This window comes from Sebastes fasciatus, chromosome 2 (assembly GCF_043250625.1).
Source record: "Sebastes fasciatus isolate fSebFas1 chromosome 2, fSebFas1.pri, whole genome shotgun sequence".
Taxonomy (NCBI): Eukaryota; Metazoa; Chordata; class Actinopteri; order Perciformes; family Sebastidae; genus Sebastes; species Sebastes fasciatus.
Window position 1 is genome coordinate 5,859,048 of NC_133796.1, and position 20,221 is coordinate 5,879,268.

Consider the following 20,221-nt stretch of genomic DNA (forward strand, 5'->3'; position numbering starts at 1 on the left):
TTTCAAATGCAGTTTCTGAATACGTGCTGTGTGTATTTCGCTGTGGATTGAGTGTTTCGATACTTTCACAGTATTTATATAGGACTTAAGCCTGCTTTATAATAAAAAACATGAAAATCTCACTTTTTTATAATATGGGACCTTTAAAATGTTTTCAGAAACATCTTGTAGTGTGCTGTTTAGCTGTAAAATGAGAAAGTTTGCTCCAGCTGGTGGGCGGTGTTTGGTATTTCCTCAACTTGATCTCAACATGGAGTCACAAACAAACTGTACACTACAAGATGTTTCTGAAAACATTTTATACAAGAAATAGTTATTACAGTAACAGAATATTGATTCATATTTGATCAGCGCTGCCTAGTTTGACCGTTTGATCGGAGTTTGTGAGTGATTGACAGCTGCTCAGAGACGGCAAGACTCCAGATCAGCTCTGATTGGTTGTTTTCCTCCGGTCTGTGAAATCTTGCAGATGCCGTTAGGAGCACCGGAGGACACAGAGGAACATGATTTCTTTCAGATTACCTGTCTCATGCTCTACCGTTTCATGAAAATATATATTTTTTTAATTTGCTCCATTTCTACCCACTGCATCTTTAATAAACTAACAAAAGCATGAGATTTATTATTGACTCACATTCTTCTTGTAGTCACTAATAGATGCAAGAAACGGTCTGTAGTTAGTTGACTGGTTGATAAAAAGATATCCATGTCTTCAGTAATCTTCATCCATCCTGTAGTTTTCCATTTTAGGAAGAAAAAACGACAAGACCACCTGTCTGTTTATTTGTAAAATACATTTAATCCCTTTATATGTGGGCAAACTGAAGTCTACCAGAGCAGAGAAGGGGGTTGAAATTTGAGTGGCAGTGGGTCCTGAGTGGCAGCTCCCAAATTAAAAAAGGCAGCAACATGGACAGGACTGTCAGAGAAACACCGCTAGTGTCCTCGTCATTGAGGGGAAACTGGACAGAAGGATTTCTTAGCTGATGTGTTGACTTCTTCTCAGTCGCCACTGCCACAAAATCTCCCCCCTCTCTCTGTCCGGACTCCTTCGACAACGTACCAAACACAGATATCACAATACAAGAAGAAGAAGAAAAAAAAAAAAAAAGGCATACATTGTCTTTCTACAGCCTTCATGATTTTCGTTAGTACGTCAGAGCTGTAAATACTACAAGACACTTCTTTTTTTACCGTTTAAGTATGAGATGTTAACGAGACATGGTTTTAGTTCGGTTGACAAAACCTGTGATAATATGGAGGGTTACACAAGATGATATGATTTTAACGTGAGCGTATGTTTTAAGATGCGTGAGCACTGCGGCGCTGTGCGGTTATGCGTTAAGTGATGGCGGCAGCAGGATCTGGTAGGAACAGACCTCGGGACAAATACATTTTTAAGCCTATGTGGTAAAAACCCTGCTGGACTAATAAACGGGAGCTCTCTGATTGGCTGAACTTCAGCAGGCAGTTAAGACTGATTCGTGGTCAACCTTATAGCTGTCAATGTCCCGGTTGATGCTAGAATGAACGGTCCAGAGGGACGAATAGTGTAATGGTTAGGATAGCTTATAGAGAGGTGAAGTCCCGCCCCTTTCGGTGGACCACCATGGGATCTTATTTCGGGAAAAAAATAGGAAGCGTCCCTCTAGACCATCCATTCTAGCATCAACCCGATGTCACTGCGCTGCCCTATACTAGTACAAATACCACTGCAGACACAGGGAGGGAGACGGACACAAAATCATTACCACTTGTAAAACCGAGCCCTGAAATTAATTCTCAAAACTGACAAGTTAAATACAACCTGGTTAGGAGTTAATTACTGGTAAATTAATTAATTAATGGTTTAAGTGGATCTACACACCGCAACAATTTAATCAGTACTTGTTTCTCCATTTATTTTTCCATTATTTACCTGGCAAGATTGGGCCTCCATACATCTCACACACAGTTTGATTCAATTACATTGGTGTTCATGATATTGTGTCCACCACCCCTGTTCTGTATGTGCACACTAGCTCTAACAGATTTTTGGGGTCGCATACATACAGGGGCCAAACCAACAGCTAAAGCAACATAAGCAAAAGAGGTCACAAAGCTTAGTGCAAACTACTGGGAGGCTCCGGACCGATGAGCTGTTTCTTGCCCTGCGCTGGGAACAGTTACTACGATGAACGGTGACAGTGAGGAGGGTTAGTAGAGGCTGTGAAGCCGGAGGGGGGAAGTAACATACAATGACACGACGGATGAGACGGGACTAGACTCAACCAGACAAGGCAGATTCAGAACACCAAACTAAAGCTCTGCTGTTACACTGGCTACAGGCTGCAGTTTCAACATGTGTTTTCCTCTATACAAGCAAGCAGACTATTAATTTCCTGCAGAGCAGAGCAACCAGGGACAGCTGGCTGATGCGCTGACGGTCCAACAGGTTTGTTTGGAAAAAGCGACCAATACATGGATGCAACAGAAGCGTCAGTCACACTGCATGTCAGCCAACTTGCTGTGGGTCATATCTGAATTTGACTCCTCTGATTTGATTATAGTGTTAAGCATGTTGCCTCCACAAATAAGTGCACAGTTGTATAAAACCATTATTTTTCTCTTTTTTAGATTTATATTAGTGTTTTGTTAGTTTCACTCACATAAAGACTGCAGGTGAAATAATGATTTTTCAGTCCAGCAAAAGCACGGTAACGTTTCCGTTCCTGCTACTCCTCATATACAAAGATAACCAGCTGACGACAGCTACTGAAGGAAACACTTTCCTTAAATGTTTTATACGACTGAGCACTCGGACAGTTTTAGGACACGTGATGAACAACAAACAGCCAGAGACAAATGAACAAACAAGTCCATATAGGGGCCAAAATGACAGACATCAGGTCACTTTGACTTTGGTTCCAGCTTCCTAGATTAACTGAGATTCCTTCTTTAGTCAGTTCCTGCAGACATCACACAGCGGTGTGTGGGTGTCAACCACGACAATGGTCTTGTGTGTTCGCCTCTATGTGGCACAGTGAGGCCAACGCTAGCGCTTCACTAGCGCCGGTCATATACATGCACCGTCATCTGGTTCAGTCTAGAGCAAGACAAACAAGCAGAGAGTGCAAGGAGGAATACAGGAGAAGGATCTACTGTAATACAATTCCCATGCTTAGGCAGTCATAAAGCACTGTTAATATATATATTTATATACAGTTTATACATAAAACAGTGAAAAAACATCCATAAAACCGAGAATATAAGAGCATGTTCATAGGCAAGGAAGCGGTAAACGACTAACGCTATAGGATTAGAGCACCGGGACTGGTGGACGTCATTCATGTGTGACAGTGTGATAATAATATCTACATATCAGGTTAGGATAGCACTGGTCAAATATGCATAACAGCATCGGTGACTAACAAAAAAAAAAAAAAAAAGAGTTGACAGTGTAATTAAAATGCTCAATGGAGGATGGTTTACGTTGTCTTCTCAAAGAGCTGACTAAATCCAGCAAGCAATATATGTGACGTTTCCTGCTTATAAAAGAAAAGGAAAAGACCGAGACGATGCGAGGTCGTCCCTCCTTCATCGGCGAGCAGGCTGGCGGCCCGTTCGCTTTAGTACACCGGGCTGTTGCGGATCCCGCAGCACAACACCATGCTGAAGATCATCTCGAAGATCTGGGACGATGGACACAGACAAGAAGTGTTGATTAGATATTGTGGTGTGATGTTTGCTAAAAACTACAGTGCACAGCTGTTTTAGGAAATGACTGAGCCTTTTTTAGAAAAAGGAACAATATATTTTTGACTCCTTTTAGAAGGAACCATTTGGCGTGAGGTGGAGTGACTTTAGCACGGTCTCATCCTTTAGTCCAGACCAATAACTTCAGAAGTCCAATAAAACAGAAGCATGCTTTTGGATTCTAGGAAGAAATACAGCATGTCATTGAAAGGTTTGATGTCGTCGATGTGCCGCTTCGTGTTCTCACCATAATAACTGCAACCACCAGAGCGGCGATACCAATCAGGTAGATCTTATCTGTGAACAATTCCGTGATCCTACTGTGGCAATCCTGCAAAGAAAACCATCAAAACGTGTCATTTATATCTGCTTCAAAACAGCAATAACTTCTTGATTACACCGTGTACTCATTCTGAGGTCAAGGGGAGAACACAGTGTCATATTTTACTTTGGCTTATTAGTATTTAAGTACAATTCAACAGTTGTACTAGTGACTAGTTAGCCATTGATGTTGTTGGCTGAAATGACAACCGTCACTGGCAACAGTCTCTCGTTTCATTCAGCCTCCCTGTTGCCGTGAGGAACTTCGTACAACATTCAACTTTGCGTGAATGCTGCAAAGCGAGTGTGAAAAAGGGGGACATCCACAAAAAAGCAACACGTGAGTGTAAGGCATCCAACGCCGTGGAAAACACAGATTGGGAATCGTTGCTGAACAAATATGGCGACATATTAGAGTGGTTCACGTGATGGAGCGTGACGAATCGATCAGGGACGGACACGTCATGACTGATAAGACCCAATCAAGAAGTGAACGTGGGTGTCTGCGTCAACATTTCTAATAGTTTCAAACCAACATGACCTGTGGAAGGAGGCTCCCTCCTCCTCCTCCTCCTCCTCCTCCTCAGGATATCACACTCCTCTACTGTAGAGCCCAAACCTCATTAGGGGCCCAAACTACAGCTCAAACTAACCAGAGCATCGATCTTAAAGGGGACATATCGTGCTCATTTCCAGGTTCATACTTGTATTTGTTTTTTTTTACTAGAACATGTTTACATGCTTTAAAGGGATAGTTCGGGTGTTTTTGAAGTGGGGTTGTATGAGGTACTTCTCCATAGTCGGTGTATATACCTACAGTAGATGACGGTTGACACGCTCCCAGTTTGCAGAAACAGACAGGATTACCAGCAGGGGAGCAAAGCAATGTACTGCTGTGGACAGGGTCAGCAGAAATATAGATACCTAAAAGAAAGGCTCACCTAAAAAAATTTATATCAGTTCAAGTGTACACTGTATTTAGAATATTTTCCAACTGCAAACTGAACTGAAAGTGAAACATATCTATACTGTTTTGTCATCTGAGCTTGCTGGCTTTAGAGAGAGCATAGATAGGCTTCACTTTCGGTTCAGTTCTCCATCAGAAAAGGGCTGTCTGACGTCAAGATAAAGCGCTGAAAATATTCTAAATATAGCGTACACTGAAACGGATATTGATTTTTTTTAGGTGAGCCTTTCTTTCAGGTGGCTAAAATCCATTTTTGCTGCTGCCCCCCGTCCTCCGGTGTTCCTGTCTGTTTCTCCAAACTGGGGGCGTGCCGACAGTCACCTACTGTAGGTAATACACTGACTATGGACAAATACCTCATGCAACATCACTTCCAAACACCCGAACTATCCCTTTAATGTTAAAAAAAACACATTATCTTTGTCATACTGTCTGTGTGAATATCCCTCTGTCTGAAACGCTCCGTTTTAGTGCCTGTCTCTTTAATACCCCCTCCTGAAAAAGCCGAGTCTGCTCTGATTGGCTTCCAAGAAAAATATGGTGCACCTTTTCAAAGGTATTTCTCAAGCTGTAGGCGAAACGTATACTGTATATATATATATTTTAATCAATCTACAATTTCTATCCCCTGATTTATGTGGGAGTGAAGACCACCATTGCTTCTTTTAAAGGTATTGGCGTAATACACTGGAAAACATCAGTTCCAGAAAACTGAACACAAGACAACCCTGGCAACACGGGAGTCTTGGATTGGACTCAGGTCATTTCAGTAATGTCAATGTGCTGCCAAGAAATCAAGTTAGGCCCCCCCCCGTGCAGCACGAGTCGTGAATACAGAGAACTTTCCCTGCATATCTTTCCACTAACACTGACTTACTGTTTTACACATCAGTGTTTCAGAACCTTTTCACACCCACTGACTCCATAGACCTTTCTCAGTGCAGATATTCTGACTTGTCAACCCGGGATACCACTCTCATATCTGTGCTTTGAGTATGGAGCTGGAGCCAGAAGAATGTTTATTACACAAATTCAGCTGTTATACAAATATATTTATTTTCTATTAAAATATGTCATAGAAAATGTTCATTCTTCTCCACTCTGCATATCGACTAAAGCTGCATTCGCTGTACGATTTTAGCCCGTTTCTGGCCCGAATTTTGAGCCAGGGGCCAGGAGGGACCGAGGACCGATAAACTCCTCCTGACCGACCATCGGACAGTCGGATGAATTTCTGACATGTCAGGAACTACACAGAGCCACGAGCCGATTCCCCAACGTCCCTTTTTTCTTCTCACCCGTACAGACCTCTTCTAGCAAACAAACTTTACCTGCCTCGGAGCTTTCAAACTAATCTTTATTGACAACTGTCAACAGCCAGAACGGTCCGACTGGCCGTGTTTTTTTTTCTTTCTATTTTACACGCACTCGATGATCGGACCGTACAGTGTGAGCACATAAATCGTGAGCTTTGGCTTTACAACGCAAACGATCTACTCGTACAGTAGGAGTAGGAAGTATACAACAACATTTCTAAAATCGTACAGTGTACGCCCATCTTTACTCCAGAGGGGGTCTCGACAGACAGGTTGAGAAACAACGTGATGACATGGTATTGTACAACCCTCTGAATAACCTTTAATATTTGATCTGAAATGTAACCTACTCAACATGTCTGTGTTGCTTTTAATCCAGCTACAATGTGACAGTCTGTGCCAAGCTGCTAAAGCGTGATAGTGGCGATAGAGCTGCTGAGATGGATGATCACACTTACGGTTGTAGTTCCAGAGCTGGGGCAGATGTCAGTCAGGCCTACTGTGTCTGTGAAGCGTGTCAGGACAGACGTCCCTATGCCTTTACCGCAGCAGCTCAGCTGAAATAGAAAGACAACATAGTGATGATCCCTGTCGTCTACCCCTCTATATGTAGTATAGCAGTAGCCGGTTGGCCATCTCTGTTGCTTACAGTGAGTTAAAATCACTGTACTATAGTACATCTAGTTCCTTTTTTGAAAATAGTGTGTGTCAAAGTCAGTAGGCTGCTGTTATTTTAATAATTAAATATGTATTTAATCCCCATTTGATATCTTCTGCTGTTATGTATAAAATTGAATTCAGGATGAATTAAGTTCTGCCTCATTTTCAGGTTGTAGCTACGGGTTGTGAACAGTAATCAGGCTGCCACTCAGAACTGCTTCTATCTTCTCAACCTACAGATTTCAACTGGATCTTTTGAGCTTTACTTCTTCATCATTTTATTGACTTTTATAAGTTGAATGCTGAACATAAATAGATTCAGTTCTGGATTTAGATTGGATAAAATGCTACGACCCAAACCCCTAATTTCAAAGCCTACAAATAATTGGTAGACTCTATAATGTCCATCGTACATCTTGCGTTTCAATATTCTTTAGTAATCTCCGAGTTAAGTCAGTCGTATTTTTACGTGATAAATAAATACATTTACTACAATTTATATGAATACAAATGATATATTTGATAGTGCGTGTTCATACCGTCTCATGGAAGACCTTGAGCACGGAGGCGGCGGCCTTTGTCTTGTCCTGCTCAGTTACGCTTTCTACCATGGCCTTTTCGTACACAGTGTTGTAGTAGTTGATCATCTCCCCCGACACCTGGAACAGGAACAAAGAGGTTTCTACGGGCTCAGCCTCAAATGTCAAACTAAGCTTGTTGTTCAAGCTCAAAATTCAGTCAGTTTTAAGGGTTATGGTAAATAGTTTTTGTGCTCAGACAAAAAGGAAAGAGACATGAAACATTAAGCATCGAATGGCATGAAAGGGCATTCATACTGAAAACAACTCTGTTAAAAGCTAAAAGAGTTGAGTTAGGAGTAATCCATCTATGAGTTTCAAAGATTATCAGCTACCAAAACACAACACAGTAGTAGGGCTGTACCCAGTGTCATTATTTTACATTCTATTGAGGTTTTTCAATGAAGCTTTGAATGTCTGCTGTCATATTTTATGACGTCACCGTACAGGTGCGTGCCTGCCTTTCTTTTGCAGGTCTATTCATTGTGTTTAAACTAGGGCTGTCAATTGATTAAAATATTTAATCAATCACGTCTGTTCATAGGTAATCACAATCAATTGCAAATTAATCACACATTTCTTATCTGTTCAAAATGTACCTTAAAGGGAGATTTATCAAGTATTTAATACTCTTATCAACATGGGAGTGGGCAAATGTGTTTGCTTGATTCTAATGTATGTGTATATTTATTATTGGAAATAAATTAACAACACAAAACAATGATAGATATTGTCCAGAAACCCTCACAGGTACTGCATTTAGCATAAAAAAAATCTGCTCAAATCATAACATGGCAAACTGCAGCCCAACAGACAACAACAGCTGTCAGTGTGTCAGTGTGCTGACTTGACTATGACTTGCCCCAAACTGCATGTGATGATCATAAAGTGGGCATGTCTGTAAAGGGGAGACTCGTGGGTACCCATAGAACCCATTTTTATTCACATATCTTGAGGTCAGAGGTCAACGGACCCCTTGGAAAATGGACATGACAGTTTTTCCTCGCCAAAATTTAGTGTAAGTTTGGAGCGTTAATTACCCCTCCTTCGTGACAAGCTAGTATGACATGGTTCAAAACAATGTCAGTAACTTCACACTAGCTTTAAAACTGAGTCCGTTACAACCTAAACATCGCAAGTTGCGTTAAAGAAATTAGTGGCGTTAAAACGAATTTGCGTTAACACGTTATTATCGCGTTAACTTTGACAGCCCTAGTTCAAACCCGGTATTTCTTGCACAGTTGCAGATAAAGATCAGGCTCCACTAACATTATCAGTATTATACTACTACTACTTTGTAGGATTAGTTTCCAGTGGTGGCTGCGTAGGATTGTTTCAGACTCATGTGATCCAAACATTTCCAATAACTGCAGAGTGTTGAAAAAAACAAAAGTCATAATATATTGAAAGAAGATATATGTAATAATTTCCAAAATTCACAACATGTTTTTATCTAACAAAGTATTTTGCTTTAATCCATATTTGTTGGCATTTAGCCTTTAAAAAAACTACATTTTCACTGCAGTGAAAACTGTCTGAGACTGCAAAAGGAGGCCCGCACTGACGAGTTATATTTATTAAAGAAAGTCGATTTAATAAAAAAAAGATTTAATCCGATGATTATTCAAATTGAGGATTTCGTTCGGTGATTTTTTAAAGGTGATGACAGACATTTGAAACATCATTCGAAAACCTCAACAGAAGCTTTAAATGTAAAAAAAAAGAAGTCATTGGGTACAGCCCTGCATGTTTCAACCTCTAGTGTGTGTTTGCAGTCTTACGGTGTCTTTGTGCATGAAGCCCCAGATTCCAGCTGCAACCTCGCAGGCGAACAGGATGACCAGGCAGGCGAAGAACTGCAGGACAGAACAGAAACGTCAGATAACTGGTCCATTTAAGGGATTTAGCTAACGAAAGTTTTACTTTTTAATAAGAGAAAATAAAGTTAAAGGGCCCCGTGGAGTTGTTGTAAACATTACTGTTGGAGCTCTAGAAACACTGTTATATTTAAAATTATAAATAGATTCTAATCCTGTTCTGAATTTATTTATTTTTTTAAATAATATATTAAAAAGCAGTTATTTAGTAATGAAAAAGAACCGATAAGAGTATCGAGAAGAGTAGTATCCTCTTCTAACAATGCACATCCAAGGCTACTAGAGGTCTAAAACTCCACAGGGAACATTTAAATGTGACTCACAGTTCCCAATAGACACTGGGACTCTTGGATGGCACCGTAGCAGCCAAGGAAACCGACCACCATCATCACTGCGCCGACAGCGATCAGGATGTGGACACCTGGACAGAGAGACAGATAGACAGACAGTATAGGTTAATATCCATGGCAACACACATATATTAACAAATAGAAATAATGCAGAGGGAATAGAAGGCATGTTGCAGGGATAACCAGCATAATTGACAAATTACTTGAAGTGCTTTTAAAGTCATTCTGCTTCTTAGAGAAGAACGAGTTACTGCAAACAGCTATTACAAGAATGGAAACCACTAAAAGGCTTTAAAACCAGTGTGGCTTCGAAGCTGTGGAAGAATCGTCCACCCCATTTCAATACCTCCATGCATGCAATAGCATGTGATGGACAGCAGAAGGCACAATCTTGATTTCCCGCCAGTAGAATAAAGTGAGTCACGTTCCAGTTATGTTCACAGGAAGTCGTTCATCTCCTGCTTCCATAATTCAACACGCTATTTTTCATTGAGGACATAAAACAGGTGCCGCACTTGTGTTTTTTTTTATCTCCACAGAGACCTCCAAGTGTTTCCTGTGTTACGTTGGCAGACGTTCACAGGTTAATGTTTGACTTTTACGGAGGGGTGGAGGGGGTGAGACGGTTGTTTCTCTGACTCACATCTTGCTCCTCGTTGGCCTTTTTAGCTGACAGCTAACAGCTGAGGAAAAGGAAGTGGAAGGCTAGTAAAGGTTCAGGTCAAAGGTCGGATGTAGGGTGAGCCAGGCAGGCTAAAAGCTGGGTGGAAAGACAGGACTGGAGAGGAGGAAAATGGTTATACTAGAGCTGTTTGAATCCATACATCCATTATCTGTAACCGCCTTTCCTATTCAGGGTCGTGGGACGGGAGGGGGGGGTGCTTGAGCCAATCCCAGCTGACATTGGGCGAAGGTACACCCTGGACAGGTGACTATCACAGGGCTGGCACTGAGAGAGAGACACCTACAGGCAATTTAGAGTCAACAATTAACCTGCATGTTTTTGGACTGTGGGAGGAAGCCGCAGAACCCAGAGAAAACCCACGCTAACAGGGGGGGGAACATGCAAACTCCAATGAAAATTCAGCAGGCATGATTTCAAAGAAATATGTGTTATTTCTGATCTGGTTTAATATTAACTGCATTGGGAAACCGGTGAGAAAAAAAATCGCTTTAATCCACAGAAAATCACTTCTGTCTTGTTTTTCCTTAAAAGACCTGAAAAAGAAAAAAGATCTGCTGCTTTTGCAAGTTTTCGTCCTATAAATGTACATGATTGCTCAACACTTTCCTGTGTTGTAGACTGTTAAATGTGTTTTTCCATACAGTAGTTTAGTTTCCATTCACGGCAGTAAACATGAAAAAAAAACCTGTGTGCAGGCAGAGATGTGTTTTGAGTGAGGTCATTTATTACATCTGGTTTTAACGGCGTGGTAACACTGTTAGACACATCTGAGAAGTCAACTGCTAATTAATTGGTGGTGTGTTCATGTGCAGATAAAAAGGCTCAGGAAGGTCAGATATTAGCATTAGTTGATGATTAGTGTTGCTTTCACAAGTAAATGTCAAATGATTTGAGTAAAAAATGTATTATTATGAAATGGTAACTCCCCATTCTTATTTTCATATTAACAGAGTTCATCCATCCATTATCTGTAACCCGCTTATCAGGGTCGCGCGGGGGGAGGGGGCTGGAGCCAATCCCTAAAGCTGAGCATACACTGTACGATTTTAGTCCGTTTCTGGCCCGAATTTCGACCATTCCCATGCTCTATTATGTCTCTTAAGTTATTTTTAGGATTGATAAAATTTGTTACACAGATTTGGTGCTAAATTTAACAATTTTTTTCCCCTCCAAAATCCCACATTAAGACACCAAGACCTTGAGGAACACCATAGAAAAAGCCATGCTGTGATTTGGTTTCAAAAACTTTTGATATTTGGAGATTTCTGCAAGAATTGCATTTTACGGCGATTGGATGACGAGCGCTTCTGTTGTGTAAACTGCTCAGAAACCCCCTTATTGTCAATCTAGCTAGGAAAGCCATCCATCCTCTGAATGCTCTAGGTCTCTAGTTTGTGGCTGTAAAGTTTCATGAGGCTGTGATTATCCTAGAGGTCACCACAGGTCATTTTATACAGTGAGGTTAAGTCTCAAAAAATGGTCTCGCTACAATGAAATGTCTCCTATGGGGACTAACATCATCACACATGAATACAGTTGGGCTCATTGGATCCACAAGAGTCTCAGCTTTACAGTGATACCCAATTTATGTAATTCCAAGACTGTTTAGGGACCCCAGTATGCAGAAATATTCAAATACACCATTTTAGAATAGGCAAAAAAACAGCATGTTTTTTGCCCCAAACTGCATGTGATTATCTTAAAGTGGGCATGTCTGTAAAGGGGAGACTCGTGGGTACCCATAGAACCCATTTTCATTCACATATCTGGAGGTCAAAGGTCAAGGTACCCCTTTGAAAATGACCATGACAGTTTTTCCTCACTAAAATTTAGCCCAAATTTGGAGCGTTATTTAGCCTTCTTCCCGACATGGTAGCATGACACGGTTGGTACCAATGGATTCCTTAGGTTTTTTTAGTTTCATATGATCTCTGTTTGTATGTTTTCACTCTATTCCCCAAACTGAACCTACTAGAGCCTCTGAAAGACAGTATAGTCAGCGGATCTCAAGGAGTTAAAAAAAACATTTCACTTATTTCATTATGACTTTTTAATTAAATTAATATTGAGCCCTTTGGGACTCCATAAATAACACAATCCCCACCTCCATTTTATCCTAAAAACTGACTCATTTTTCAGCACACACATATTGATGTCAGTGAGCACCAGGGCCTATTGTGCTTATTGTACTGGTATCAGGGAGTGTAGCTCTCCGTGTTCAGCCCCAGCATCATTACTCCTGCTTGTCAGCTCGGACATAATTCGATTCTGGACCACTAACTGGTCCCGTACCACACAGGCCCCATCCCCCACCTCTCTTCTACCCACAGAGCCACATACACCCACACACACACACACACACACACGCACACAGACCAAGGCTAATTTGTAAATCGATATCTTGGAAGCTGACCAAGTGCTCCCTCCATCTCTTATATTGTGGCTCTCCAGGCTGACACAGTCGTTCCCTCCGTTGCCGTTGGGCCCTCTCAATCTCTCCCCTCTCTCTCGCCACCGCCCCATCTGTCCTTTCTATTTAATGCATCTGCTCATTCAAAATTATGCTCTCAATAATTCCATTTACTTAAATGTCTTTTCCTGTCTGCCTTGATTTAATTTTCTCCTGGATCCTCTTTCCATTATGCTCTCTATCTGCTTCCATTCACCAGGCCTTCTGCCTTCTGCCTCGTATACGGTCTGAAGAGGAGCTGACGGATTACTTGACTCTCAACGTTGCAGCATTACCACGAGGTGTGTCAAGATTGTCTCACATTTCAAGGCTACAAATAAAAAACGATCACATGATGTGCTAACAAGTAATAATAAGTAGTAATAAGAAAGGGTTCCCAAAGGCAATACCAAAACAAGTGCATAAATCATCCCCATGCTGTAAACACGATGTCATACAGTTTGAAAATAGTCCCATTATTCCCACCTTTCTAAAACTACACTGGCAAGAATATATCCTAATATTGACCCCTCTTGTGAGACATACAGGGCATGAATGTATTAAGAGAACTGGATACAGCGTTGGAGGCGGGGCCCCGTTTATTCCTATGAAAGTTACTCAGTGGCGCATGAAGCCAAAATGGCTCGACTTCCGACTGGAAAAGTACCCGGGTCTTCCGGCGATCTTCCGCATCCATGGAGCAGGCTCAGTATAGCGTCCGCTCGGTCACATGGCTCGGTCACAGGGTCAAAGCCGTCACGACTTGCTAACTCCGCCTCCCAGCCCTCGCTCCAGCCTCAGTCTGGGTCTCATTCACATGAACGGAGGAAGGGAAATAACTCTGGATTCAGCTATTAGTGGATTTTACAACTTTTAGGACCTAATGATTTAAATAAGAGCTATTCAAATGTTGATTCACCTCAAGAAAATTATCCGCTGAGTTACAGATGTCTCTTTCCTCATGTAAGTCTATGGGAAAAAGTCTTTTTGGGTCCAATGGCATCACGTGACGGGCATGGAAGTCGTAGTACCGTCGTTTGGCCACTACGAAAACTGGCATCAACGACCGGCCTGGGGGCTTGGTGCGGGGCGGCTCCAGCGAATCTGTTTCAAATGTTCTCATAATGACAATTTCAACTAATATAACAAAGAATGGTTCTTAAATCTCTATCAACCATACCTTTAAATACCAATAATAAAAAAAAAAAAAATGGTTCCCAAACTTTACATTTCTAAAATCTAGTATTAGATTTGATTTATATTGCTCCTCAAGGTACAGTATGCTTCAACCAAAGTGCTTGTCGGACGTTCGAACAGTATAACATATTCCATCTATGTTCCTGAAATTCAGCCTATTGTGTTTGTTCATCCGCTCACTGCTGCAAATAACATATAGTCCAGGTGGAGTTTCCCTTAAGATGATGAAGCTATATAACAACGCACCTCCAAATATTTTATCCAGATGTGTTTAGTTGCTTAGGTGAAGTCATCCGACTATTGTTTAATATACAATGAAAGCCTTCCTTTCCGCTGCTTCCCTGTTATATTTTGGTAGTTTATTATTAATACTGCGATCCAGCCATGCAAGGACATCAGAAATTCTGACTTCAGATTGGTATGAATGCAGCGGAAAAGACCTCATGGAGGACACTGAAAGACTTCTCAACCTTCAGACAGCGTGTCAACACTGCAGACTAAACTGTAAACGCTGCACAGAATGACTTTGTCTTATTCAGTGTAACATGAAGAAGATGTAATCTGTTGTTCAAGTTCTGTTTTTTCATTTTGCCACTATATTTGGTAACAACTATATTCAGTTCAATGACGGATGTCTTGAACTCGTTGTCCATGACTGTTTCAGTCCTCCAAGAGTTTGATAAACAGATTTGATGGACGTCATAAAGTCCTACTTAAACAAAAAAAAGCCGCCCCTTACTTTGAAAGAATTATGTGTGTAATTGGTGGATTTTTGTTAAATCAATGGATTCTCCCTTTGAGTTACATGTTGGTGTTGTATGTACACAGTACTCATTTAGTGAAAACGTGTTGTGATGATTGGTTTTCTTCTCTTAAAGTCTATTAAATCCAAAACAAAAGCCCAGCTACTTGTGAACAGGGGACACTCCCCTGACTCTGAATCTCTATTTATGTACAGTGGTACTGTAAACCACTGGATATGTGTAAAATCCCTTTAGCTCTGGTACAGCTGTGGGACTTCCCGACAAATGCTAGCGTAGTGTGTCATTTTTGGTTTTGTGTTAACCCTTCTGGGAATCACCTTATTTTTTGCCAGTGACAGCAAATGTCTCAGCAAAGTCAATGAGGTTGCCGTTGAATAGGAAAGTGAGTCAAGTAGTTGAAGTAATAACTTCCTGTAGCTCCGCTAGCCTTGGTCATTTACTGTACAGTGTGTGAAAGATGACTCCATGAACATGACTGCCAGAGATCTAGAACAGTTTCTATTTTGATCTGCTGGGATTTCCCACTTTCTGTTTAAACATTAAAGGGGACATATCATGAAAAACTCACTATTTCAGTGCTTGTTCTCGTCCATTTGGGTATCTGGAGTTCCTACAAACCCACAAACCGTGAAATCAGACAACCCAGTCAGTTTTTTGTGGGCTGTCTAGATCAGAAAACATGTGATTCAACAAGCCATTCAGATCTGGCTCCCTTTCCTATGTCACATACAGGCTCATTAGAATATATCACCCACACTGAGATCTACCTTTGGAAAGGCATAGAGTTTAGACGCAAAGAGACAAAACTCCGGTGTTTTTTGACAACAGCCGCTGCCGCCATTTTGGACTGAAAACTACTAATTATATTCAGAATATTTTATTGTTCAACACAGGCCATTTCAGTAGAATATTACAATAGAATAGAAATAATTTTGTTTTACTTTTGTACGGCACTTTTTAGGCGGATGTTTTACTTGCGTCCGTTAGCCGCTTTCAGTCCAAAATGGCTCTGTTGCTGGGCGCAATGGAACGAACAATTGACTTTCACCTCTTGGCAATATACGTTCTTTGGCAAAGGTGCACCATTTCTTGGTTTTTCAGGCAGAGGGTGAATACAGGTATATTCAGACAGACAGTATGAGAAAAATAAAGTGTTTTTTGAACATTAAAACATGTAAACATGTTCTAGTAGAAACCCTAAATACAAATATGAACCTGGAAATGAGCCTGATATGTCCCCTTTAACAGTTACCACCATTACGTGGTAACGAAAGAATGTGGTCTCGTCTGAAAGGTGACAAATCACACCCAGTTAGGAGCTTTCAGTTTAAAGCACTCCGTACAGTGCACCACTAGAGACTGCAGCTCTACTGTAAAACCCATAATCTAATTAAATGACATTCATTGATCTTCTATCATGAACTCAATGTTTTAATTCAATTGAAATTGAAATTTGTAGGAACCACAGTTCCAATCACAAGCTCTAGTCTTGTGACTTATCTAAATTAAGAAATTAAATTACTTTATTTGTTGAATGCATTGAAAGATCAGCACACTAGTACAACTAAGGCCAAAGTTAAACCAAGACATAAATACACACAAATAAAACAACTAAAAGACAAAATTCAAACTAACCTAATTTGTTCTAATTAATTTGAACTCAACCCACGTAACCTAATCTGAAATATGTTGTAAAACGTTCTATTTGCTGTCTGACTTCAGTGGAAAGATAACTGTACGGGAGTCGGACACAGCCTCACTTTTATTCACCACTTTTCTATCTGTGATGTTAACGTAAAAAAAATGTTTCCACACATTTGCTCTCAGATGGTTTGGTGTCATCATTATCTGTTCAGCACGTCATTGACACATAACTGAGTCTGTACTCTGATAAGAAAAGGAACTGACCCTTCAACCCCCTTTTCTACTGAGAAAACTGATGTAGCTGGAAAATGATACGTCTTAACAGGAACTGAGACATCATGTTTGAGGAACATTACATTCTTTCAAACTTCACTTCGCTTTCAGCTGATCATTCAGCTGTAGTTCCGTTCATTTCTGCTAAATTGGGATATAGAGAACAGAATAAAGTAACAAGGCAAAAGTGAGCATGACTCACATCCCCCCACTCGCTGCTTGACCCCTACTAAAGTAGGGCAAAAGGTTTCGCCCTTTTGGAACTAATGGAATTAGTTAATTAACTAAAGGGCACCCTGGACTTCTAACCCCCAAAAAGGCACAACTAGACCACACTGTCAACCAACATACCAAATTTGAAGGTCTTAAGTTAAATATTTTCCCAGTTCTGCTCCGGAAACGAAAGTGTGACACGCAAACGGACGGAGAGACGGACGGACGGACGGACGGAAGGACACACGGAGCGCTATATAACCTCAACTACTTTGTCGCGGGGGTATAAAAAGCGTTCTGTCTATTGTTACAATCCACGTGTGACCGTCCTGTGTATTTGTCTGTTTAACTGTGGTGTAGTATTTCATTCATTTTGTCAATTAAAGCTGGCCGAGACATTACTTGCTTCTCTGGAAGGATTCCCGCCTGAGGCACGACTCCGAATCGTCCCACCTGTGTTTGCGCTCAGTCTTCCCCGACTTCGAATGGCCCCTCCCCACTTTCTTTCCTTCGGTGAGAGCCACCAATCAGCAGCCTGCATGATTCGCCGCCTCACCTGATAAAAACCTGTTTGTGAATGTGTCGGGGGGGCGGCTGTGATTTAAACTGGTAGTACGCCTCTGTGTCTCTCTGTTAGTTGGAATAACTTTGATGATGTGTCTGTGTAAAGGTTAACTTGTGTATGAGGCACTCGTTCAATTCTGGGATCTGGGCTGCAGGTAAGTAGGAGGTTTATAGCTGGGTTAGGGAGCGTGTTTTGTCTTGTTTGTTTTATGGTTTGGCGCCACCAATAGCCCTTCCTTTGTTCCACGCCTCTTAACTTCTTTATGTTTTTGTACTTTGGTGCAGCAGAAGCTCACAGTTTTGTAAATTTTGTGTTAAAACCGTGCGCTAAACAATAAATGGCAGTGTTTGCCTGACCACATCGACAGTCTTGTTGATTCCCTTATCCCTAGACATCTACAGGGTTGTAGCACTTTTAACGGACAAACTCCCTGTATGTTTAATTCTGTAGAAAGGCGAGAGGCGTCCCGCCGTTGGGTCATTGTGTCTGTGAGCGGGTAGGGGTGAGAGAAAGGAGAGAAGCAGATGTAGGACTCCATATTGAAACGTTCCTGGCAGCAGGGGATGAAGACAGGAGGGGAGGGGGAAAAAGGGCAGACAGAGATAGAGGGAGGGAGGGAAGAACGAAAGGAAAAATAAGGAGAAGTGAGACAGCGCGACTGGAACACTAACCACAACCAGATGCGCTAGTAGGGGGAGCGACAGTGGAAAGAAACCAGGCGGAGAGAAGGAGAGAAAAACTTTCACAGAGGAGGGAGGAAGAGGGTGGGGTCGGTCAGGAGGAGGAGGATGATGAGGATGAGGAGGAGGAGGAGGAGGAGGAGGAGGAGGAGGAAGAGGAGGAGGAGGAGGAGGAGAAGAAGGGAGGGCCAGTGAGGAATTTTTTCCTATACCGACGAGGCTTTTTCTCGGGAATGAGAGGGAGGCTTTATGTAATGGGTCGGATGCAATCATTGAGGCTGTTCTAGAGAAAGTCCCTACGTAGTTCCTCTCTGAGGCTTTTTTCATTCAACAACCACAGCTATGCAGAGAACGGAGAAAACAATGATCCAAACACACCCTCCGTTGTTTTTTACTGTAGCTGTATTCTAGATGGAGATACAGTAGGAGACATTTATTGTATAATTATACCCTTTCACTACTCTTCTTCCTCACGAGGCAGATGACTCAGGTTGTTCACGCAGGCGGTGGAGACCGACTGATGCAATGTGGATGTGGGTTTGCAGAGTTGGAGAGGTGACAGCGGCTAACTTAATGTGGGCGAGTGAGCTTTTAACCGAGTCATATGATGAGCTTTGTGTCCTCTGTTAGTCCTGGTCACAAGTCGCTGGTGATCTGGGCGAGGCGGGGCCGCCCCTCCTCATCATAACACGTTTCACACCAGTATAATATTCTCACGTCTAAGTTACTCAGGGTCTGCTTTGTACGTACTGTACTGTATGTGTGAGGGCATGAAACGATGATTTACTGGACACTGTTTCATATGTAAAAGAGCTACACTCCAGCTTTCATTTATTTATAATGAATATCACATTCATCTTAATCATAGGGCCCTGAAGGAGATCCACCTATTCTGGCAATTAATAATTAATGTGGACCAATCATTACACAATATCACTTCACTGTTAGTCACTGCAACACATTAAAGAAATGTTTGTGATAATGTATTCGATAACATTAAAAGGCTGCCAATACTGGTTTCATGATACGGCTGTACTGTTTCCTTCTGGTATCACTGTGTTTCATTAAGGAAGCTTCCATCGACGGCGTCTCTCCATTGAGCAGTATAGTGAAAGTTAACCTGATTGACACAGGTTAATGGTCTCTTAAGGCGCGTTCACACCAGCCTGGTTTAGTCTGGTTGAACCCGAACCCTGGAGCGTTTACCCCCTTGGTGCGGTTCGTTTGGGTCGGTGTGATCGCAGGACTCAAACTCGAACCAATCACAGGAAGCGTACCATTTATGTGTCATTTCATTGGTTAAAAAAAATATTTGCTTTTCCTGTTTTGGTGATTGGTGAACTAGTAGTCCATCTGCGCATTAGCTACTACTGAATTTGATAAATTTACTGTTCATCAGACCAAAGGAGACAATAGATAGCTAGCTAGCGTATCCCGTGGTCCTCTTCCTCACTTCCTGTATCTAGGAGACTAGTTTGCCGGTGGGAGAGCGGTGGGCATCTCCCTTGTCTCCTAGCAGCAGGGAGTGACGGACGGACGGTTTAGTCCCACCGGCCCGCTATTCGGCTCATTTTTCTGTAACCAGAGTAGCATGAAACTATACTTTATGACAAAAAATCTAATGACTTTTCCACCACATGACTTTTGTTTACAATTTCTGGACTTTTTGAGTTTGCCTTTGTGAACGCAAACCATACCAGTTGGAAAATAGAAACAGTATATCATCCTCGCATTGGTTCGATTCAGGAACCGGACCTTTAGGTGTGAACCTGCCAGATTCAGGTCATGCTGATCAAATAAGCTGCCAGGATATATCAAATGTAAACTTTTAACTTGAAATTTAGGCCAATGTTACATCATGTGGTCTGAACGACCTAATATGGGTGTGTACTGTATTTTGTGCTATTTTGAGCATAGCCCCAAATGTGGTACCTTATCAGTAAGATA

General features: G+C 41.6%; 1 protein-coding gene across 1 annotated transcript in view; it reads right to left on the reverse strand.

Moving 5' to 3' along the window:
- Window positions 1-779: 779 nt before the first annotated feature.
- The window catches only part of LOC141783138 (CD81 antigen-like), a 32,978-nt gene continuing 13,536 nt past the window's right edge, over window positions 780-20,221 (reverse strand). Inside the window, exons 3-8 of the mRNA XM_074660182.1 lie at window positions 9,778-9,875; window positions 9,359-9,433; window positions 7,539-7,658; window positions 6,798-6,896; window positions 3,983-4,066; window positions 780-3,671 (exon numbers count right to left, since the gene is read on the reverse strand). Of these exons, the coding sequence (XP_074516283.1) occupies window positions 3,609-3,671; window positions 3,983-4,066; window positions 6,798-6,896; window positions 7,539-7,658; window positions 9,359-9,433; window positions 9,778-9,875 (539 nt within the window). The 3' untranslated portion in view covers window positions 780-3,608. The remainder of the gene's footprint in view (window positions 3,672-3,982; window positions 4,067-6,797; window positions 6,897-7,538; window positions 7,659-9,358; window positions 9,434-9,777; window positions 9,876-20,221) is intronic.